Below are 25,209 nucleotides of genomic sequence, written 5' to 3'. Positions count from 1 at the left end.
TAGTCTTCTGAAAAGAAGGAGACTTAACTATCAATGCTGGCTGTAGCTCAGTAACAGTTAAAGTAGAGAAGGACTCAAAAGGCAAAAGAGAAAAAACTATTTCTTATTTCACTGCAACACTTAAAAACACTTCATATTCACAAGGACTGCTGGGCTCTAAATGATACCAGCACTTTAAAAATGTCCATGGGTAACTAACCGAAAACAAAAACTGGGTATGTTATAGCCACGCTTTCCGGGAAACAGACTCACTCAGAAGGACAATGCAGATAGTGGAGTGCAGTTTATTACGCCGGCGGGCCCAAGGCAGAGTCTCCTCTTAGCCAAGGACCCCGTCCAGCATTTGTGAAAATCTTTTATACCCCATGCGTACGTGTCTAAACCCACCTCCTGCCCCATGTGTACGTGTCTTAACCCACCACCTGCCCGATGTGTACGTGTCTTAACCCACCACCTGCCCCATGTGTACGTGTCTTAAACAGTCAATAGTCAATAAGCCCGCAGTTACATTCCAACCAGTTAATAATCGATAAGCCTGTGATTACATCTTGACAGATACGAAAAAAAGTTTATGACCTGTCCGGAGACAGGTGTGATCACGGTATGCCTCCTCTTAGGCAATGAGTAGCCTGGATGTGATCTTCAGGATTCCTCTGTCTGGAGGGGGTCTTATCCTTCCATTGTCGTCCTCACAGGCACTAAGCAGAGAGTTCAGAGTCCACTGGAGAGGCAGTCGAGCACAGCCAGCACGGACAGGCCTGAGATGGAGTTCAGGCCCTATGAATTCCTTCTTCAGGTAGACTGTGAAGATGAAAATTTCCAGTCAATTCCACACACACTAAAATCAAAGCCCATAAAAATATGCTGCACATCAGGAATTGTCAGAGATGTGCAAATAAAACCACAGTGAGGGAACACTGCAGCTGTTTGAAAGGCCATCCTCAGTCTACAAAGGAAAATGGTGGAGAAGACACAGAGGAAAGAGAACATTCACGGTGCTGATGAGATGTAACTGCTGAGAATCACTGTGGAGAGGAGTATGGAACTGCCTTTGTTAATTTTTAGTAAGACAAACATATTGATTCCAGCCCAGGTCACAGGGGAACTTAAAACATGTCCTGCTCGGCATTCTCTCATCTCAGCACCACCAAAGGCAGAAGGTGCCTGAACAGCGGCCCAGCCTGAAGTAGCAGACAACCTCGGTGAGGGACGCATCAGTCAAGTCTCTGCCTAGTCAGGCGGTTAATGAGGCTCCCCCCTCACAGCAAAGGGCTCCTTAACTCCAAATTCATTTTGCACAGAGAAGAGGAAAGAATCAGACATAAACTATAAACTAAATCAAATATCTTTATTTTTAAATATAAAAAATGAAGGATAAAAGCAGTAAAAATTACACTCCAAGTGAATAAATTACAAACCAAGTCAACTATATATTCTGACATATATAAAACAGAGGAGGAGGAGGAGGATGCTGCTGTTGCTAAGTCGTTTCAGTCGTGTCCGACTCTGTGCGACCCCATAGACGGCAGCCCACCAGGCTCCCCCGTCCCTGGGATTCTGCACGCAAGAACACTGGAGTGGGCTGCCATTTCCTTCTCCAATGCATGAAAGTGAAAAGTGAAAGTAAAGTCGCTCAGTCGTGTCCCACTCTTAGTGACCCCATGGATTGCAGCCCATCAGGCTCCTTCCATGGGATTTTCCAGGCAAGAGTACTGGAGTGGGGTGTCATTGCCTTCTCCGGAGGAGGATGGAAGCCACACAAACTACTGTGAGTGAGCGGCCCATGACTGGTGGGTACCACCTGGGTTCTCCAGTCGACTCTGCCGCCAAACCTGGCTGCAGACGCCGGCCGGGAACCAGAGCTGCTCTGCCCATCACACCGGGAGGAGCTTTCTCTGTCGCCGGGCGCAGAGAGAACCCAAATCTGTGCCTTCAGGCGCCTCTTCTGCCAGGCTCCATGCAGAAGGCTCAACCTGAGCCGTGTTCTTCATGTTCTTCTCCTTCAGGTAAATGGTGATAAAATGAGGCGAAGGAAGTGCCTAGAAGTTGGGCACCTCCCCTTTCTGCAGCTGCTTTATTTTCTTCTCCTTCTGTAAGTGACTTTTTTGTAACAAAACAGAAAGGGCGCATTTCCACAGTTCTCACTGGGATTTTGGGTTTCAAAGGTACCCGTCTTGGGGCGATTGTTGGGCTCTTATGACTCCTGTCTGCTCTTCACCCTCATCCTCTTGGGTGGGTTTGGGTTCTTTTCTTCCAAACAAAGGCAGGAGTCCTGGGGACAGTGAGTGGAATTTCTTTCTTATCGGGAACACCCACAACACCTAACAAGATATTGTAAGGGCAAGGCTTTGCATAAATTTAAAGTGTTTGTCCTGCAATACCCTCTTTGCTTCTCTCTGTTTGATTCTTTTCTCCATTTCAAAGTCAAAGCCAATAGGCACGGTGGGTGGCTTCTCTGGCAGTTTCTTAGGAAAAATGTGCCCACTGTAAAGAATTCCAGAATCCAGTTACCGTGCTTTAAATTTGTAGAGCCCTGCTTCTGCAGGATTACATTTCTTGGGTTTTCCACTTGTTTCCAACACCTCCACCACCTCTTGCTGCATTTTAATTCTCTTCTCTGACTCTTGCTTCTCACTACTTTTTAGGATCTGCTGTATATGGGAAGAAAAACCTGGAAAAGAATAGATATGTGTTTATGCGTGGCTAAATTAAGTTCCTGTACACCTTATACAAACACAACACTGGACATCAGCTCTGTTCCAATGTAAGATCAAAATGAAATTGCACAGAAAGCAAAAAGCGGGGTGGGGGTGGGGGGGGGACCATGAAAAATGCTGCCTCCTTGTGGCTGTTTTCCATAATGACAACGTCGAAAGCTGTGCTGATGGGCACTTAATACTCAGAAGGCCCATGGGGTTGTGACTAAACAACACCCGCTTTCAAGGAATGTTCTAGGAGCGTTTATTAAAACGTTTATCAAAATGTTCAAGAGTCATTTGCAAGAGGTTTCACTCATACCCTTTACAAAAAGACAGGAAATGTCAATCTTGCTAAATATTAGAGAAATCCAAATCAAAACTACAATGAGGTATCACCTCACGCTGGTCAGAATGGCCTTTGTCAAACACTCAAAGAGCCAAGGCTGGAGCGGGCGTGGAGAAATGAGAACCCTCCTCCATCGATGCTGGAATGTAAACCGGAGACAGCCACTGTGGAAACTGCGTGCGTGCTAAGTCACTTCAGCCGTGTCTGACTCTTGCCGGTCCTGTGGACTGTAACCCGCCAGGCTCCTCTGCCCATGGGATTCTCCAGGCAGGAATACTGGAGTGGGTTGCCACGCCCCCCTCCAGGGGATCTTCCCCAACCAGAGATTGAACCCATGTCTCTTATGTTTCCTGTGTTGGCAGGTGGGCTTTTTACCACTAGCGCCGCCTGGGAAACCCATGGAGACAGTGTGAAGGTTCCTTAAACAACGAAAATAGGAACAAAATTACAATATTCCTGTCAACTTAAAAAAAATATTCACAACCTAAAAGTTGAGTTACGTTTTATTCATTGGGAACTTTTAGGATTTCAAGCCCAGGAGACACCATCTCGGGTAACTCTGAGGGAACTGCTCCCAGGAGGTGAAGGGAGGAGCCAGGTTACACAGAACTCTGTAATGAAGGGCAGGTGGTCTGAACATCAAGACTATTGCTAAAGAAAGCCAGATAGCCTGAGTGAAGGGATTTAGTGCTCTTCTGTGTGCGGGAAGATGCCGGAGTCCGCGCTCCCTGAAATCACTCCTTTCAGGTGCACCTCACATGTCTGGGGCCAGCGTCCTGTTTTCACGTCCTGAGCTTCCTTTCCTCAGGGCTCGCCTTAGAGCGTCTGCAGTCTGACGGCTGCTAGAGAGCAGATATGCCTCTCCTTCCTGAGTGCCCTGAGGGCTCCCTGGCTCACTGGAGGGCTGCAATTGCTGGTGACTCTGACATCCTTGTTTACTGACACAGCAGGAAACAGTCCACTTCTCACTCCCTAACACCATACACACAAATAAACTCTAAATAGTTTACAGATCTCAATGTGAGGACACTCTAAACCCTTGGGGAAAGTACAGGCAGAAAATGCTTTGTTGTAAATCACAACAGCAAGTTCTATTGGGATCCACATCTTAAGAGTAACAATAAATAAAAATAGGCCAAAGGGATGTAATTAACCTTAGCAGAATTTTCACAGCTAAGGAAACCCTAAATAAAAGAAAAAGACAACACTCAGAATAGGAAAAATATTTCAAACAAAGATCCCCACAAAGAATTCATCTCCAAAACATACAGACAGCTCAAGCAGCTCAATATCAAAAAAACAAAAATACCCAATAAGAAATGGGCCAAAGATCTCAATGGACATTTCATGAAGAAGGCATACAGGTGGCCATTAAGCACCTGAAAAGGTGCTCAGCACCACTAATGGTTAGAGGAAGGCCAATCAAAAGTCCAGTGAGCTATCACCTCATACCAGTCAGAATGGCCATCTCAGAGAACCTCCAACAATACATGTTTCAGAGGATGTGGAGAGAAGGGAACTCCCCTGCACTCTTGGTGGGAATGTAAATTGGTCCATCGAATAGGCAAAGAGTATGAAGTTTCTTTTTTAAAACTAAACATAGAAATGCCATAGGATCCAGCAATCCCACACCTGGGTATAGATAGGGAGAAAACCAAAATTTGAAAAGACTATGATCACAGCAGAAATAGATGCTTTTTCTGGAGCTCTCTTGAATTTTCCATGATCCAGCGGATGTTGGCAATTTGATCTCTGGTTCCTCTGCCTTTTCTAAAACCAGCTTGAACATCTGGAAGTTCAAGGTTCACGTATTGCTGAAGCCTGGCTTGGAGAATTTTGAGCATTACTTTACTAGTGTGTGAGATGAGTGCAATTGTGTGGTAGTTTGAGCATTCTTTGGCATTACCTTTCTTTGGGATTGGGATGAAAACTGACCTTTTCCAGTCCTGTGGCCACTGCTGAGTTTTCCAAATTTGCTGGCATATTGAGTGCAGCACTTTCACAGCATCATGTTTCAGAATTTGAAATACCTCAACTGGAATTCCATCACCTCCACTAGCTTTGTTCATAGTGATGCTTTCTAAGGCCCACCTGACTTCACACTCCAGAATGTCTGGCTCTAGGTGAGTGATCACACCATCATGATTATCTGGGTCATGAAGATCTTTTTTGTACAGTTCTTCTGTGTATTCTTGCCATTTCTTCTTAATATCTTCTGCTTCTGTTAGGTCCATACCATTTCTGTCCTTTATCAAACCCATCTTTGGATGAAATGTTGCCTTAGTATCTTTAATTTTCTTGAAGAGATCTCTAGTCTTTCTCATTCTGTTGTTTTCTTCTATTTCTTTGCATTGATCGCTGGGGAAGGCTTTCTTATCTCTCCTTGCTGTGAGAAACATATATGCAGGTCAGGAAGCAACAGTTAGAACTGGACATGGAACAACAGACTGGTTCCAAATAGGAAAAGGAGTACCTCAAGGCTGTATATTGTCTCCCTGCTTATTTAACTTATATGCAGAGTACATCATGAGAAACGCTGGGCTGGAAGAAACACAAGCTGGAATCAAGACTGCTGGGAGAAATATCAATAACCTCAGATATGCAGATGACACCACCCTTATGGCAGAAAGTGTAGAGAAACTAAAAAGCCTCTTGATGAAAGTGAAAGAGGAGAGCGAAAAAGTTGGCATAAAGCTCAACATTCAGAAAACTAAGATCATGGCATCTGGTCCCATCACTTCATGGGAAATAGATGGGGAAACAGTGGAAGCAGTGTCAGACTTTATTTTTTTTTTTGGGGGGGGGGCGCTCCAAAATCACTGCAGATGGTGATTGCAGCCATGAAATTAAGACATTTACTCCTTGGAAGGAAAGTTATGACCAACCTAGATAGCATATTAAAAAGCAGAGACATTACTTTGCCAACAAAGGTCCATCTGGTCAAGGCTATGGTTTTTCCAGTGGTCATGTATGGATATGAGAGTTGGACTGTGAAGAAAGCTGAGCGCTTAAAAATTGATGCTTCTGAACTGTGGTGTTGGAGAAGACTCTTGAGAGTCCCTTGGACTGCAAGGAGATCCAACCAGTCCATCCTAAAGGAGATCAGTCCTGGGTGTTCATTGGAAGGAATGATGGTGAAGCTGAAGCTCCAATACTCATGCCACCTGATGAGCTGACTCATTGGAAAAGACCCTGATGCTGGGAGGGGTTGGGGGCAGGAGGAGAAGGGGATGACAGGGATGAGATGGCTGGATGGCATCACCGACTCGATGGACATGAGTTTGAGTAAACTCCGGGAGTTGGTGATGGACAGTGGCGTGCTGTGATTCATGGGGTCGCAAAGAGTCAGACATGACTGAGCGACTGAACTGAACTGAACTGAACTGATGATTACAGCTGCACTAGGACCATAAACAGGACATGGCAGCAATCTAAGAGCAGAACACAGATGAACAGATAAAGAAGATGGGGTACCTAGACATAATACAGTATTATTCAGCCATTAAAAGGGATCAAATAATGACATTTCCAGTCACAGGGAGGAAAGTAGAGGTGATCATTCTAAGTGAAGTAAGGAAGACAGAGCAAGACAAGAATCATATGGCATCATTTCTAGGTGGAATCTAAAAATGGAGACACATGTACTTCTTTACCAAAGAGAAATGGCCTCACTGACATGGTTCCCAAGAAGAAGCTTGCAGTTACCAAGGAGGAAAAGTGGAAGGCAGGGAGGAATGAGCTGGTTCAGATTAACATACACACACCACTCTTTATAAAACCATCCACAAGGACCCACTGCACAGCACAAGGAACCCTCCTCAACACTCCGTAATGACTTACGTGGGAAGAGAGCCTGAATAAGAACATGCTGTGTCCAGCTATGCATGACTCACACCTGGAAGGACACCCCTCACTCATCACTGTGCTCAGTCGCTCAGTTGTGTCCGACTTTTTGCGACCCCATGGACTGTAGCCTGCTAGTCTCTGCTGTCCATGGAATTTTTCAGGAAAGAATACTGGAGTGGGTTGCCATTTCCTTCTCCAGGGCATCTTCCCAACTCAGGGATCAAGTCTGAATCTCTTGCATTGAAGGAGGAAACAGACAGAACAGGCTCCATCTTGAAAGCAGGACTCCATCTTGGGCCGGGCTGTGGCCTTTGAGCTGTATGACCAGTATCTATGGAAACGACATAGCAACTGGAAAACCAGGTCCCTGGATGGAAGAGCCCCAGGGCTCGTCCCTAGACTCTCTGTTGCCTAAAGGACTACCCTAATTATCTGTGTAACCAAATAGAGCCATAAATTCTATTATGCTTATTGGGGTAGGACCACAGGCCTATTGATAACTGTCCACTGTTAACTACCTAGGCTTAAGGCATACGAATCACAGGTTAACTTTGATTGTATCTTTCTTTTCCTTTGTTCAGACTAGTTTCAGGGAATTTGGGGAGGTGGGTTTGGGCACATACATTTATGACCAGAAAGACTGGTCAGGGTCCTTGGCTAAGAGGAGACTCTGCCTTAGGCCCGCTGGTGAAATAAACTGCACTCCACTATCTGCATTGTCCTTCTGAGTGAGTCTGTTTCTCGGGACGCATGGCTACAACAGGAAAACTGATAGGGAGGGCCAGGCCTATGATTTGGCTATCTGTGGTTTCTTTACATCAGGAAAATACTTACAGTGCAAGATTCTATGTTATGTTAGCATGTTGGTTCCACCAGTACAAGTTAATTACACTGGATAAGTAATAAAGTTATCCTCAAACATCATCTCTTCCTGAACAAATATTTAGGTGATATATAATATGATGTTGTGGGTTTTAAAATTGATTTTTAATGTTAATTTTTCTTGTTATTATTTCAAAATGCATGTTGAAAATAAAAAGTCTCTACTATTTTCATAGATTATTAATGAATAGGTTTGCCACAATTTTTCATTTAACATGCTGTAAAAATTCTTCACCAAGTTATGTCCTTATGTTATTAATTAGTGTTTTATTCATAGCATATTTTGTTATTAATTTATCATAGACTGAGTTGCATAAACATCTTATTCAACATTTTAGATATTTCTGATTTTTTAATAAATGAAATATCATCTTCCATAAAACTTAACATCACTTTATTTCACTCTTAGAATAATTTTTAGGGTTGGGGTTACTTGTGTAAAAAATATAGTCATTTTTATGACTCTAAAAATATTTGCTAAAACATTTCCCAATTAGATAATATGAATGAAGCTGTTTCATTGCAATTTAGAAGATGTCATTTTTTAAAAACCTGACTTAGAAACCTATTTTATTCTTATGATAGATTCCTCAGTGCACTTTGTATGTGTAAACACTATTTTAAAAGATAAAACATATCAAGATTCCACATCTTCCTGTTGAATTAGACATTACAAAGCAGTTCATAGTAACTGTCTTATTTGACTCTCATAGGTCAACAGCTTGGATAAGTGGTACTCTATTTTATCAGAGAGGACTCAGAAGCTTCATGGTTTCTTCAGTGACACATGACTATGAATCTGTAGCTTCTAGATTTTTTATATTGGAAACTGAACAATTATTATTATTATTTTAATTAACTTTTCATTTTGGAATAATTTTAGATTAATAGAAAAGTTGCCAAGATAATACAGAGTTTCTGTCTACTCCTCAATTGTTTTCCCCTAATAATTATCATCTAACATTACTAGTAGTATATTTGTCAAGACTGTGGAATGAACATTGATTATATTACTCTTAAAGAAGCACAAGATTTTAATCATGTTTCACTAACTTTTCCACTTCTATCACTTTTCTGTTCTAGGGGTCAATCCAGGACAACACAGCACATTTAATTACCTTTTAAATAATTTCTGATCATAAACCTTGTGATCATAAACTCTGAGGACCCTGTCCTCTCCATTACCTAAGTATTAACAGAAATTTTGGAAATTCCTTTTATTAAAAAAAAAGCAGTTTGATTTGTTCATATTTAATGAGCATTTGATTCTAAAATAGTATTTCTTAGGAACTTCCCTGTCAGGAAGCATTTAACAGGAGGCTTCCTGTGTGCTGTTTTGGATCTGTCAGGAATCCTCTGTTCCTTATTAATTCCTGAATATTCAGGAATTAAGAGGAATCCGGGCATCTCCTTCGTTAGTTTTTCAATACAGTGATAAGTACCCTCTTTCTTCTTGTGAACCATAGGGTAAAAAGTGATTGTTTACAACTCTCTCTCTCTTTAATATGAATCACCTTATGTTTTGTAAGTCTGGAATTTTAATCTTTATCTTTGCTGAGAATAACTACCTTGTAAGACAGGATATATGCCCACACCATGCTGATTAAAACACCTTTGCTCCATCAGAGCTTGGGTCCCCGTGTCTCTCTCTCTCTCTCTCTCTTTCTGGCTGATTCCCTGGAACCCAAAAGTTGGCTGCATAACCCAGGGAATATTAGCCTCTTTCCTTCTTTCACTCTCTCATCGTCGACTCCGGACCACCAGGGTCCAGTTCAATAAAGAACCAACACTTCCCAGATTAGGGAAGTACAGAGCCTAAGAATTACTTGCTAGATTAATATAGAACCTTGCTCCTTTTCTCCACTATTTGTATTATTTGATTTTCTTTGTACAATGACACTACCTGTAAAAGAAGTGGGCTCCTGAGGATCTGGGCTTCCTAGGTGATGCTAATGGATAAGAACCTGCCTGCCAATCCAGGAGACAGAAGAGATGCTGGTTTGACCCCTGGGTTGGGAAGATCCCCTGGAGAAGGGCATGGCAATCCATTCCAATATTCTTGTCGGGAGAATCCCATGGACAGAGGGGCCTGGCATGTTACAGTCCAAAAGGTCACAAAAAGTTGGGCACAGCTGAAGCAACTTAGCACCCACACACGCACACATTTGGGTCTGAAAACTATAAAATTGTATTCAGGATTATTAAAAACTTAAAAGCGTTGCAAATTTAAATGATACCATATCTTCTTTGTGGTAGCCAATAAAACTATTTTATATTTGTGAATATGTAAAAGGATGAGTAAAGATATTTGTAAGCCTAGATCATGGTAAAGCAGAAATTAGGAGTAAAAGATTGTCATTTCTGCTCTGTGTCAAAGGCTCTGGGAGCTTGTTCTCACTGATGGCAATTTTCTCCAGTGCATCTAACTGCATTAATGGCCTTATCAATATCAATATTGCCTTATCTGATTCTTCCAAGAAACTTATCAATAGGTATTGTTATTATACACAATTGCAGAACAGAATCTGAGCTCTTGAGAATTTTAAGTAACTTTTCTCATCACATAATATAACTTAGTACAAGAGCTTTGATTTGAACCTACGTTTCTATGAATCTCAACCTGATGTCTTTATTTCATTTCATTGTCTCTGCATATATTGATAGTCTTTACTCTTTAATATATAGTCATTAACTGATCCAATGATCTTATAAGGTTTGTTTCATGTTCTTGTTTGCCTGATGACATACCTGAATATGTAGTTCAGAGTACAGGCGCTGTTTAGGGATGTCTAGTACCATGGAAACAATTTAAAGTAAGTAAAAAGATGTGTTGTATATACATCTGTGTATTTGCTAGTTTTATTCATATTTTCAATCATTTTCGTTAGCTGTCAGTGCCATTCATAAAAATCAACTCATTTTTAATCCTTTCAGAAAGCCCAATTATTCTTTTAATTCCCTATTTAACAAACATAGATTGTATGTATATGTACACACACACACACACACACACACACACACTCACTTGCCACTTGACTAATGAATTTCCCATATGCACAAGGAAGGACACAGTCATATTTCCCTGGTTGTTTAGCAGTAAAGAATCCACCTGCCAATGCAGGAGACACAGGTTCAATCCCTGTATCGGGAAGATCCCCTGGAAAAGGAAATGACAACCCACTCCAAGGTTCTTGTATGGGAAATCCTATGGACAGATGAGCCTGACAGGCTACAGTCTTTCGGGTCACAAAAGTCAGACATGACTGAGTAACTAAACAGCAACAAAGGACAGTTATTCTTCAAAGCTGTGTCTTGCTATAAGAAATGAAGTCAAAAGTTGGAGTAATATCTGGATGGCTAATGGAAAAACTTTCTGTGGGTAAGCTGCTTGGTAAGCTTGGTAAGCTGCTTTTAAGTGAGAGAAGAGTCACTAAAATAAGTAAGAGCATTTTATCATAGGCAGCAATTTCACATTTTCCAATTTGACCCTCATTATAATTGTATGATTATATGATTATCAAACCACCGCACAATTGCACTCATCTCATATGCTGGTAAATTAATGCTCAAAATTCTCCAAGCCAGGCTTCAGCAATACATGAACCGTGAACTTCCAGATGTTCAAGCTGGTTTTAGAAAAGGCAGAGGAACCAGAGATCAAGTTACCAACATCTGCTGGATCACAGGAAAAGAAAAGAGTTCCAGAAAACATCTATTTCTGCATATTAACTACGCCAAAGCCTTTGACTGTGTGGATCACAATAAACTGTGCAAAATTCTGAAAGAGATTGGAATACCAGAAAACCTGACCTGCCTCTTGAGAAACCTGTATGCCGGTCAAGAAGCAACAGTTAGAACTGGACATGGAACAACAGATTGGTTCCAAATAGGAAAAGGAGTACCTCAAGGCTGTATATTGTCTCCCTGCTTATTTAACTTATATGCAGAGTACATCATGAAAAACACTGGGCTGGAGGAAGCACAAGCTGGAATCAAGATTGCTGGGAGAAATATCAATAACCTCAGATATGCAGATGACACCACCCTTATGGCAGAAAGTGAAGAGGAACTAAAGGGCCTCTTGATGAAAGTGAAAGAGAAGAGTGAAAAAGTTGGCATAAAGCTCAACATTCAGAAAACTAAGATCGTGGCATCTGGTCCCATCACTTTATGGCAGATAGATGAGCAAACAGTGGAAACAGTGGCTGATTTTATTTTTCTGGGCTCCAAAAATCACTGCAGATGGTGACTGCAGCCATGAAATTAAAAGGCACTTACTCCTTGGAAGGAAAGTTATGACCAACTAGATAGCATATTAAAAAGTAAAGACATTACTTTGCCAACATGAGCAGTTTTTCATGTGCTTATTGGTCATTAGTATTTCTCCTTTTGTCAAATGTCTGTTGAAATATTTTGCTCATATTTAATAGATTTTGTCTGTTAATTGTTGAGTTATAAGAGTTTTTAAAACCATATTGTATATAGAAGTCTTTCATCAGATACATGTTTGTAAAAGTTTCTTCCCTGTCTTTGATTTACCTAATAATGTTTTAAATATCTTTTGATAGCCAAAATTTTACTTTACACAAAGTCTGATATATGTTTTTTTTTCTTCTATGGTTATTGCTTTCTTAGTTTTGTCTATAAAACTTTTGCTAAATCCACATTACAAGGGTATTAGATGATGCTTATTATTTTTAAAGTTTTATAGATTTAGTTAACATATTTTAGTTTATGATACAGCTTGAGTTAATTTTTGTGTATGGTACTAGATAGTGTTTGAAGTTAATTATTTCCATATGGCTATCCACTTTTTCTGGATCATTTACTGAAGACGTTCCTATGCCTTTTGGATATTGGATATCTCTTTTGGATATTGAAGACATTCCTATCCCTTTGGATCCCTTTTGGTTTTCAGGAGCACCTTTGTCAAAACTTGACTTACCATCAACGTGTGATGTATTTCTGGACTCTCTCTTCTTTAAGCTGTTTATCAGTTGTAGACTAGCACCACATTTATCACTGTAGCTCCCTAGTAAGTCTGGAGGTTAGCTAATGTACATCCTCCATCTCGTTCTTTTCCAAGGTTGCTTTGGCTATTGTAGGTCATTTGTGCTTCCATATAAATATTAGAATCAATTTCCACAGAAGTGTCTGCTGGGATTGTGTTTGGGACTGCCCTGAATCTATAGATCATTGTGTAGTGAACTGATGCCTTAACCATTTTGTAAAGTTTTGTTTACTTTTGAACTTTAGGCCTTTTAAGTATTATCACTACTTTATAGCAATCAGCTTATAGCGCCAATACAAGATTCAATAGAAATGGTAGGACTGGACACCTTGCTTTTTTTTTCAGCTCCTAGAGGAAAAGCACTCAATATTCTATCATTAAATAGCTTTTTCATATGCCCTTTATCAGGCTAAGAAAGCTTCTTACTATTCCTTATATATTGAGAGTTATCACAGATGATTGATGACTTTTGTCAAATGATTGTTTGTAAACACCCTCTTCCAACAACACAAGAGAAGACTCTACACATGGATATCACCAGATGGCCAATACCAAAATCAGATTGATTATATTCTTTGCAACAAAGATGTAGAAGCTCTATACAGCCAGCAAAAACAAGACCAGGAGTTGACTGTGGCTCACACCATGAACTCCTTATAGCCAAATCCAGATTTAAATTGAAGAAAGTAGGGAAAACCACTAGACCATTCAGGTGTGACTTAAATCAAATCACTTATGATTATACAGTGGAAGTGACAAATAGATTCAAGGGATTAGATCTGATAGACAAAGTGTCTGAAGAACTATGGATGGAGGCTCATGACATTATACAGAAGGCAGGGATCAAGACCATCCTCAAGAAAAGAAATGCAAAAAAAGGCAAAATGGTTGTCTGAGGAGGCCTTACAAAGAGCTGAGTAAAGAAGAGAAGCAAAAGGCAAGGAGAAAAGGAAAGATACACCCATTTGAATGCAGAGTTCCGAAGAATAGCAAGTAGAGATAAGAGAGACTTCCTCAGTATCAATGCAAAGAAATAGAGGAAAACAACACAATGGAAAAGACTAGAGATCTCTTCAAGAAAATTAAAGATACCAAGGGAACATTTCATGCAAAGATGGGCACAATAAAGGACAGAAATCGTATGGACCCTAACAGAAACAGAAGATATTAAGAAGAGGTGGCAAGAATACACAGAACTATACAAAAAAGATCTTCACGACCCAGATAATCATGATCACTCACCTAAAGCCAGACATCCTGGAATGTGAAGTCAAGTGGGCCTTAGGAAACCTCATTACGAACAAAGCTAGTAGAGGTGATGGAATTCCAGTTGAGCTATTTCAAATCCTAAAAGGTGATGCTGTGAAAGTGCTGCACTCAATATGCCAGCAAATTTGGAAAACTCAGCAGTGGCCACAGGACTGGAAAAGGTCAGTTTTCATTCCATTCTCAAAGAAAGGCAATGCCAAAGAATGCTCAAACTACTGCATAAGTGAACTCATCTCACACACTAGCAAAATAATGCTCAAAATTCTCCAAGCCAGGCTTCAACAGTATGTGAACCATTAAATTCCAGATGTTCAAATTGGATTTAGAAAAGGCAGAGGAACCAGAGATCAAATTGCCAACATCCACTGGGTCATCAGAAAAGCATAAGAGTTCCAGAAAAACATCTACTTCTGCTTTATTGACTATGAAAAAGTCTTTGACTGTGTGGATCACAACAAACTGGAAAATTCTGAAAGAGATGGGAATACTAGACCACCTGACCTGCCTCCTGAGAAATCTATATGCAAGTCAAGAAGCAACAGTTAGAACAGTACATGGAACAACAGACTGGTTCCAAATCAGGAATGGAGTAAGTCAAGGCTGTATATTGTCACCCTGCTTATCTAACTTATATGCAGAAGACTTCATGCAAAATGCTGGTCTGGATGAAGCACATGCTGAAATCAAGATTGCTGGGAGAAATATCAATAAATTCAGATATGCAGATGACACCACACTTATGGCAGAAAGTGAAGAGGAACTAAAGAGCCTCTTGATGAAAGTGATAGAGGAGAGTGAAAAAGCTGGCTTAAAACTCAACATTCAGAAAACTAAGATCATGGTATCTGGTCCCATCACTTCATGACAAATAGGGGGAAACAATGGAAACAGTAACAGACTATTTTGGGGGGCTCCAAAATCACTGCAGATGGTGACTGCAGTCATGAAATTAAAAGATGCTTGCTCCTTGAAAGAAAAGTTATGACCAACCTAGACAGTGTAGTAAAAAGCAGAGACAATACTTTACTGACAAAGGTCCATCTAGTCAAAGCTATGGTTTTTCCAGTAGTCATGAATGGATGTGAGATTTGGACCATAAACAAAGTTCAGTGCCAAAGAATGGATGCTTTTGAACTGTGGTGTTGGAGAAGACTCTTGAGAGTCCCTTGGACTACAAGGAGATCCAACCAGTAAATCCTAAAGGAAATCAGTCCTGAATGTTCACTGGAAGGACTGATACTGAAGCTGAAACTCCAATACTTTGGTCACCTGATGGGAAGAACTGACTCGTTAGAAAATACCCTGATGCTGGGAAAGATTGATGTCAGGAAGAGAAAGGGACGACATAGGATGAGACGGTTGGATGGCATCATTGACTTGATGGACATGAGTTTGAGTAGGCTCAGGGATTTGGTGATAGACAGGGAAGCCTGGTGCGCTGCAGCCCATGGGGTCACAAAGAGTCAGACACGACTGAGTGACTGAACTGAACTGAATCTATTTGAAATGATTATATTGGGTTTCTTTTATTGTGTTAATACAGTGAATTACATTGATGACTTATGCATATTAAACCAATCTTGCATACTTAAGATAAAGTGAGTACTTTATCAAGATTTATTATTCTAGTAGCTAAGCTGGTAAAGAATTCACCTGCAATGACTGAGACCTGGGTTCGATCCCTGGGTTTTGAAGATCCCCTCGAGAAGGGAACTGCTACCAACTTCAGTATTCTGGCCTGGAGAATTCCATGGACTATATAGTCCATGGGGTCACAAAGGGTTGGACACAACTGAGTGACTTTCACTCAATCAGTCAAATCATACATATTGCTGGATCAACTTTGCCAATATCTTGTTAAAAATCTTTTGTGGTTTTATGAGAAATACTGGTATAGGGGGTTATTTTTTGGTAATATTTTTGTCAGGTTTCATTTTAAGAGTTATGTTGGCTTCATAAAACCAGTTGTAAAGTCTGTCTTCCCCCTATATTCTCTCAGAGTTTCTGAAGTGTCAGTGCTATTTCTTCCTCATATGTTTTATATAATTCATCAGTGAACCCAGAAATTTGCTTGTGGAAATGATTTTGATAACAAATTCAATTTTTGTATTAGATACAGGACTATATATATATCTTCTGCTGTAGCTTGTATCAGTTTTGATAAGTAGTATTTTCAAGATATTTGTCAACTTTTCTTACTTATTGCCATCCCTGATAATCATAATTTAATTTTCCTTTACTTTTCTTTTTGGTAAATCTAGCTAGGTTTATTAATTATGATGTTTTCCATTGACGTTTATACTTCACCAAGTTCTCGTCTTATATTGATATTTTTCTTTATGTAGATTTGAGTGATTTTTTAAACTTCCTTAGATGAAACCTTTAATGCTTGACTTTAAGTAATTTTCTAATATAAATAAAGTATAAAACTTCCTGTAAGAACTATAATACATCACACAAATTTTGATATGTTGTGTTTTTATTGTCATTCATTACTTCCTCTTGATTAATTTTTCTTCTATACATTACTGTAAAATGCATTGTTTAATTTTCACATATATGTCAGTTTTAAATATTTTATTATGATTTAATCATATGATGCTCAGGGGGTATACTCTATATGATATCAGTTCTTCTAAATTTATTGAAGCTTGTTTTATGGCCCAGAATATTGTTTCAGTTCAGTTCAGTTCAGTTGCTCAGTCGTGTCTGACTCTTTGTGACTCCATGAATCGCAGCAAGCCAGGCCTCCCTGTCCATCACCAACTCCCGGAGGCCACCCAAACCCATGTCCATTGAGTCGGTGATGCCATCCAGCCATCTCATCCTCTGTCGTCCCCTTCTCCTCCTGCCCCCAACCCCTCCCAGCATCAGGGTCTTTTCCAATAAGTCAACTCTTCGCATCAGGTGGCCAAAGTATGGGAGTTTCAGCCTCAGCATCAGTCCTTTCAATGAACACCCAGGACTGATGTCCTTTAGGATGGACTGGTTGGATCTCCTTGCAGTCCAAGGGACTCTCTCAAGAGTCTTCTCCAACAACATAGTTAAAAAGCATCAATGTTTTGGCACTCAGCTTTCCTTACAGCCCAACTCTCACATCCATACATGAGCACTGGAAAAACCATAGCCTTGACTAGATGGACCTTTTTTGGCAAAGTAACGTCTCTGCTTTTTATTTATTTATTTATTTTTGTCTCTGCTTTTTAATATGCTATCTAGGTTGGTCATAACTTTCCTTCCAAGGAGTAAGCGTCTTTTAATTTCATGGCTGCAATCACCATCTGCAGTGATTTTGGAGCCCCGAAAAATAAAGTCTGACACTGCTTCCACTGTCTCCCCATTTATTTCCTATGAAGTGATGGGACCAGCTGCCATGATCTTAGTTTTCTGAATGTTGAGCTTTAAGCCAACTTTTTCGCTCTCCTCTTTCACTTTCATCAAGAGGCTTTTTAGTTTTTCTACCCTTTCTGCCATAAGGGTGGTATCATCTGCATATCTGAGGTTATTGCTATTTCTCCTGGCAATCTTGATTCCAACTGTGCTTCTTCCAGCCCAGCGTTTCTCATGATGTACTCTGCATATAAGTTATATAAGCAGGGAGACAATATACAGCCTTGACGTACTCCTTTTCCTATTTGGAACCAGTCTGTTGGTCCATGTCCAGTTCTAACTGTTGCTTCTTGACCTGCATATAGGTTTCTCAAGAGGTGGGTCTGGTGGTCTGGTATTCCCATCTCTTTCAGAATTTTCGACAGTTTATTGTGATCCACACAGTCAAAGGCTTTGGAATAGTCAATAAAGCAGAAGTAGATGTTTTTCTGGAACTCTCTTGAATTTTCCATGATCCAGCGGATGTTGGCAATTTGATATCTGGTTCCTCTGCCTTTTCTAAAACCAGCTTGAACATCTGGAAGTTCATGGTTCACGTATTGCTGAAGCCTGGCTTGGAGAATTTTGAGCATTACTTTACTAGTGTGTGAGATGAGTGCAATTGTGCAGTAGTTTGAGCATTCTTTGGGATTGCCTTTCTTTGGCAATACCGGAATGAAAACTGACCTTTTCCAGTCCTGTGGCCACTGCTGAGTTTTCCAAATTTGCTGGCATATTGAGCGCAGCACTTTCACAGCATCATATTTCAGGATTTGAAATAGCTCTACTGGAATTCCATCACCTCCACTAGCTTTGTTCATAGTGATGCTTTCTAAGGCCCACCTGACTTCACATTGCAGGATGTCTGGCTCTAGGTGAGTGATCACACCATCATGATTATCTGGGTCGTGAAGATCTTTTTTGAACAGTTATTCTGTGTATTCTTGCCATTTCTTCTTAATATCTTCTGCTTCTGTTAGGTCCACACCATTTCTGTCCTTTATCGAACCCATCTTTGCATGCAATGTTCCCATCTTGTACTAAATAATTGGAAAGAACATGTATTCTGTAGCTCTCCTGTGTAGTTAAATATAAATAACAATTAGGCTAAGTTGTTTAATAGTGTTATTCATCTTTTAAATCCTCAATATATATGTCTATGCATGCATGTGTGCTCAGTCATGTCTGACTCTTTGCATCTGACTCTTTGTGTCCAAATCTTTGTGTCCACAGACTGTTATCCAGTCTCCTCTGTGCACAGAATTTTCCAGATAAGAACACTGGAGTAGGTTGCCATTTCCTATATCAGGGGATCTTCCCAACCTAGGGATTGAACCCATCCCTCTTGTGTCTCCTGTATTGGCAGATGGATTCTTTACCACTGCACCACCTGGGAAGCTCCTTTGTATATATATATTATTCTCATTGTTCTAGCAATTGCTCAGAGAGAGGTTTTATAACTTTCAGTCATTATTGGGGAATTTCCCACTTCTTTTTAAAATTATTTATTTCTTAAAAATTTTGCTTGTTTGTTTGGCTGCACTGGGTCTTTGTTGCTTTGCACAGGCTTTCTCTTGTTGCAGTGTGAGGGCTTCACAGTGTGGTAATTTCTTAGAGTGCAGGCTCTAAGTGTCTGGGCTTCAGTAATTATGGCTTGTGGGCTCTAGAGCGTGGGGTCAGTAGTTGTGGCACACAGGACCAGTTGCTCTACAGCAAGTGAAATTTTCCCAGACCAGAAATTAAACCTATGTCCTTGCATTGGCAGGTGGATTCTTCCTTGCACCACCAGGGAATTCTGTCAAGTTCTTCTTTTACTTCTTTAATTCTTAAATTTTGAAGCTATGTGTTTAGGAGTATTGAAGATTGTTACAGCTTTGTATATTTATCATTTCAATTCAGTCACTCAGTTGTGTCTACCTCATTGTGACCCCATGGACTGCAGCAAGCCAGGCCTTGCTGTCCATCACCAACTCCCAGAGCTTGCTCAAACTCATATCCATTGAGTTGGTGATGCCATCCAACCATCTCATCCTCTGTCGTCCCCTTCTCCTCCCGCCTTCAATCTTTCCCAGCATCAGGATCTTTTCTAATGAGTCAGTTCTTCACATCAGGTGGCCAAAATATTGAAGTTTCAGCTTCAGTATCAGTCCTTCCAACGAATATTCAGGACTGATTTCCTTTAGGATGAAGTGATTTGATCTCCTTGTAGTCCAAGGGACTCTCAAGAGTCTTCTCCAACACCACAGTTCAAAAGCATCAATTCTTTGGCACTCAGCTCTTTTTATGATCCAACTCTCACATCCACACATGACTACTGGAAAAACCATAGCTTTGACTAGAGGGACCTTTGTCAGTAAAGTAATGTCTCTGCTTTTTATTATGCCATCTAGGTTGGTCATAACTTTTCTTCCTAGGAGCAAGCATCTTTTAATTTCATGACTGCAGTCACCATCTGCAGTGATTTTGAAGTCCAAAAGAATAAAGTTTCTCATTGTTTCCACTGTTTCCCCATCTATTTGCCATAAAGTGATGGGACTGGATGCCATGATCTTAGTTTTTTGAATGTTGAGTTTTAAGCCACCTTTTTCACTCTCCTCTTTCACCCTCATCTAGAGGCTCTTTAGCTCCTCTTCACTTTCTGCCATAAGGGTAGTGTCATTTGCATATCTGAGGTTATTTTATTGATATTTTCCCCTGTAATCTTGATTCCAGATTGTGCTTCATCTAGCCCAGCATTTCACATGATGTACTCTGCATGTAAGTTAGATAAGCAAGGTGACAGTATACAGCCTTGTTATACTCCTTTCCCAATTTGGAGCTGGTCTGTTGTTCCATGTACTGTTCTAACTATTGCTTCTTGACCTGCATACAGATTTCTCAGGAGGCAGGTCAGGTGGTCTGGTATTCCCATCTCTTTAAGAATTTTCTACAGTTTGCTGTGATCTGCATAGTCAAAGGCTTTAGTGTAGTCAGTGAAGCAGAAATAGATGGTTTTTTGATGACCTAACAGATGTTGGCAATTTGATCTCTGGTTCCTCTGCCTTTTCTAAATCCAGCTTGAACATCTAGAAGTTCACAGTTCACGTACTGTTGAAGCCTGGCTTGGAGAATTTTGAGCATTACTTTTGCTTGTGTGTGAGATGAAGTATGTTTATATTTATCTTTATTTAAAATAAAGTGGAATATTTTATTATTATGATGTCCTTATTTATGTTCAATAGTATTTTTTCTTGAAGACTATCTTACCCAATACTGATATTGCCATTTCAGCTTTGTTATGCTGTTTCCCTCATATATTTTTCCATCCATTAATTCAAGTATTTCTATATCTTTATTTTAAAGTTCAATGCCTATATGTAGGATCCCCCCCCCCTTAATCCATACTGCAAATGTCTGGCTTTTAATTAATCTATTGGATGTTTAGCTATAATTATTTACATAATTTTTAGTGGTTTTTCTGGTTTACAGTTCATATCCTTAACTTTTCAGTCTAATAGAGTTAGCATTATACTATTTCATATTAATGTAGAAACACTGAAAACATTTGGGTCTATTTACTCTGTTCCCATCTCTGTGCTCTATTTGGCACATGCAGTATATCTTTATATGTTATAAATCCCATTATGGCTATAATCTTTGCTTTATCATTCATAAGTCTAAAAGAATTAAGGGAAAAATTTCATTTTCTTTTACCTTAAAATGGCCTACTGCCATGTTTATTTTTAAGCATATGCTAACTTGATAAAAATTGTAGGACAACAGTTTCTTTCACTATTGAGTTTTGGGAATTCTTTATATATTCCAGATAGTTGTCTACTTTCGGGTTTCTAATTAGCAAATTTTCTCTCCCAGCCTGTCTTTTCACCGGGTCTTTTGCAGAGCAAAAATGTTTAGTTTTGATGAAGTCCATTTTATCAATTTTTCCTTACATGGATTGGAATATTATTGCCAAATGTAAGAATCATTTGCCTAGAGGAGCCAAGACGGCGGAGGAGTAGGACGGGGAGACCACTTTCTCTCCTACAAATTCATCAAAAGAATAACTGAACGCAGAGCAAACTTCGCAAAACAACTTCTGAGGTCATCAGGAGCCCAGAAAAGCAGCCCATTATCTTCGAAAGGAGGTAGGACAAAATATAAAAGATTAAAAGTGAGACAAAAGAGCTAAGGACGGAGATCCGTCCAGGGAAGGGAATCTTAGGCGGCATTGCTTGGGGTGGGGTCCGGGCCGAGTGCCCTGAGGACAATCGGAGGGAGCTTCTGTGAGTTGCCAACTTGAACTGTGGGAGACCAAAGGGGAGAGAGTAAATTAACCGGCCGAACACACTGCCGGCCGTTCGCAGAACAAAGAGACCGAGAAAATCCAGAGAAGAGCTCGCAGGCTGCGGACCGGCCCAGCCCCGCCGGAGGCAGGAGGCAGGGGGGAGGGGAAGGTCGCAGCGAGACACAGGGCGCAGGCACCCGACCGGCGCGGGCGGGGACTGGGGCTGGGGACGCGGAGGGCGGAAGGCGCGCGCACCCGACTGGCGCCAGAGGAAACTGAAACTGGGTCCGTGGAAGGGAGTGGGCACGCCACACCTGGGGAGAGTGCGCCCACCAAGCCCCTGGCTGCCTGGACCGCTCTGACGGGGAAGGCACAGAGAGCATGCGCAGCTTTTCGCTCCGCGCTTTTGTGGAACACCCGAGGGCTGGAACCTCGCGCAGCACGGGGCGCGCTCCATATAGAACAGCCGGGAGCCTGAGCAGCGCAGACGGAGAAAGCGGCGTCGGCCCCTCCCAGCAGCGCCAGCCCATCCCTGCGGCACAAGCCTGTGCCCACAGCGCCAGCCACTCCCGGCAGCGCAAGCCCCTCCCTGCCCCGCAGAGCGACGGAACTAGCTACCTGAATAAGAGTCCACCTCCGCCCGCCTGTGTCAGGGCGGAAATGAGGCTCTGAAGAGACCGGCAAACAGAAGCCAAATAAACAAAGGGAACCGCCTCAGAAGGGACCGGTGCAACAGATTAAAATCCCTCTAGAAAACACCGACTACACCGGAAGGGGCCTGTAGATATCGAGAAGTGTAAGCTGGAACGAGGAGCCATCTGAAACTGAGCCGAACCCACACTGACCGCAACATCTCCAGAGAAACTCCTAGATATAATTTTACTTTTTTCTCTTTTTTTTTTCTTTTTTATTATTTTTTCTCCCTTTTTTTATTTTTTTCTTTTTTATTTTTTCTCTTTTATTTTCCATTAAAATCCCCTATTACTCCCCCATTACTCCTTAACTTTCATTTCCATAGATTTTTACGATTTTTTTAATTCGGGGAAAAAAAAATTTTTTTTTTCTTTCTTTTTTTCTTTTTCCTTTTTTTCCCCTTTTTTCTTCTTCTTTTTTTTCTTTCCTTTTTCTCTTCTATTTTCTATTTTTCTTTTTCTCTTATTTCTTTTAAAGTCCTCTAGTACTCCTCTACTACTCCTTAATTTTCATTTTCAATGCACTATAACCTTACCAAAAAAAAAAAAGAAGAGAAGCCCTATTTTTAAACCGAAGATTATTCTCTCCCAATCTTGACTCTCTGTTTTCTACCTCAGAACACCTCTATTTCCTCCTTTCCCCTTCTCTTCCCAATCCAATTCTGTGAATCTTTGTAGGTGACTGGGCTACGGAGAACACTCTGGGAACAGACAGCTGCGTAGATCTGTCTCTCTCCTCTTGAGTCCCCGTTTTTCTCCTCCTGCTCATCTCTATCTCCCTCCTCATGCTCCTCTTCTTCATGTAACTCTGTGAACCTCTCTGGGTGTCCCTAACGGGGGAGAATCTTTTCGCCATTAACCTAGAAGTTTTCTTATCAGTGCTGTATAGTTGGAGAAGTCCTGAGACTACAGAAAGAATAAAACTGAAATCCAGAGGCAGGAGACTTAAGCCCAAAACCTGAGAACACCAGAAAACTCCTGACTACATGGAACTTTAAGTAATAAGTGACTGTCCAAAAGCCTCCATACCTACACTGAAACCAACCACCACCCAAGAGCCAATAAGTTTTAGAGCAAGACATACCACGCAAATTCTCCAGCAACGCAGGAACATAGCCCTGAACGTCAACATACAGGCTGCCAAAGGTCACACCTAACACATAGACCCATCTCAAAACTCATTACTGGGCACTCCATTGCTCTCCAAAGAGAAGAAATCAAGTTCCACGCACCAGAACACTGACGCAAGCTTCCCTAACCAGGAAACCTTGACAAGCCAATCGTCTAACCCCACCCACGGGGTAAATCCTCCACAATAAAAAGGAACCACAGACCTCCAGAATACAGAAAGCCCACTCCAGACACAGCAATCTAAACAAGATGAAAAGGCAAAGAAATACCCAACAGGTAAAGGAACATGAAAAATGCCCACCAAGTCAAACAAAAGAGGAGGAGATAGGGAATCTACCTGAAAAAGAATTTAGAATAATGATAATAAAAATGATCCAAAATCTTGAAAACAAAATGGAGTTACAGATAAATAGCCTGGAGACAAAGATTGAAAAGATACAAGAAATGTTTAATAAAGACCTAGAAGAAATAAAAAAGAGTCAATTAAAAATGAATAATGCAATGAATGAGATCAAAAACACTTTGGAGGGAACCAAGAGTAGACTAACGGAAGCAGAAGATAGGATAAGTGAGATAGAAGATAAAATGGTGGAAATAAATGAAGCAGAGAGGAAAAAAGAAAAAAGGATCAAAAGAAATGAGGACAACCTCAGGGACCTCTGGGACAATGTGAAACGCCCCAACATTCGAATCATAGGAGTTCCAGAAGAAGAAGACAAAAAGAAAGGCCATGAGAAAATACTCGAGGAGATAATAGCTGAAAACTTCCCTAAAATGGGGAAGGAAATAGCCACCCAAGTCCAAGAAGCCCAGAGAGTCCCAAACAGGATAAACCCAAGGCGAAACACCCCAAGACACATATTAATCAAATTAACAAAGATCAAACACAAAGAACAAATATTAAAAGCAACAAGGGAGAAACAACAAATAACACACAAAGGGATCCCCATAAGGATAACAGCTGATCTATCAATAGAAACCCTCCAGGCCAGAAGGGAATGGCAGGACATACTGAAAGTAATGAAAGAGAATAACCTACAACCTAGATTACTGTATCCAGCAAGGATCTCATTCAGATATGAAGGAGAATTCAAAAGCTTTACAGATAAGCAAAAGCTGAGAGAATTCAGCACCACCAAACCAGCTCTTCAACAAATGCTAAAGGATCTTCTCTAGACAGGAAATGCAGAAAGGTTGTATAAACGTGAACCCAAAACAACAAAGTAAATGGCAACGGGACCACACCTATCAATAATTACCCTAAATGTAAATGGGTTGAATGCCCCAACCAAAAGACAAAGATTGGCTGAATGGATACAAAAACAAGACCCCTATATATGCTGTCTACAAGAGACCCACCTCAAAGCAAGAGACACATACAGACTAAAAGTGAAGGGCTGGAAAAAAATATTTCACGCAAACGGAGACCAAAAGAAAGCAGGAGTCACAATACTCATATCAGATAAAATAGACTTTCAAATAAAGGATGTGAAAAGAGACAAAGAAGGACACTACATAATGATCAAAGGATCAATCCAAGAAGAAGATATAACAATTATAAATATATATGCACCCAACATAGGAGCACCGCAATATGTACGGCAAACACTAACGAGTATGAAAGAGGAAATTAATAGTAACACAATAATAGTGGGAGACTTTAATACCCCACTCACAACTATGGATAGATCAACTAAACA

The 25,209-nt window shown here is 40.7% G+C and overlaps 1 protein-coding gene across 1 annotated transcript in view; it reads left to right on the top strand.

The window, feature by feature from the left end:
- Positions 1–3,754: 3,754 nt before the first annotated feature.
- Positions 3,755–25,209, top strand: part of LOC122447666 (GPI ethanolamine phosphate transferase 2-like) — a 35,914-nt gene continuing 14,459 nt past the window's right edge. The window contains exon 1 of the mRNA XM_043478380.1: positions 3,755–3,792. Within this exon, the coding sequence (XP_043334315.1) occupies positions 3,755–3,792 (38 nt within the window). The remainder of the gene's footprint in view (positions 3,793–25,209) is intronic.

Source organism: Cervus canadensis, chromosome 9, assembly GCF_019320065.1.
Source record: "Cervus canadensis isolate Bull #8, Minnesota chromosome 9, ASM1932006v1, whole genome shotgun sequence".
Lineage (NCBI taxonomy): Eukaryota > Metazoa > Chordata > Mammalia > Artiodactyla > Cervidae > Cervus > Cervus canadensis.
Note: the sequence above shows the minus strand (reverse complement) of the source record. Positions and strands in the feature narration are given on the sequence as shown.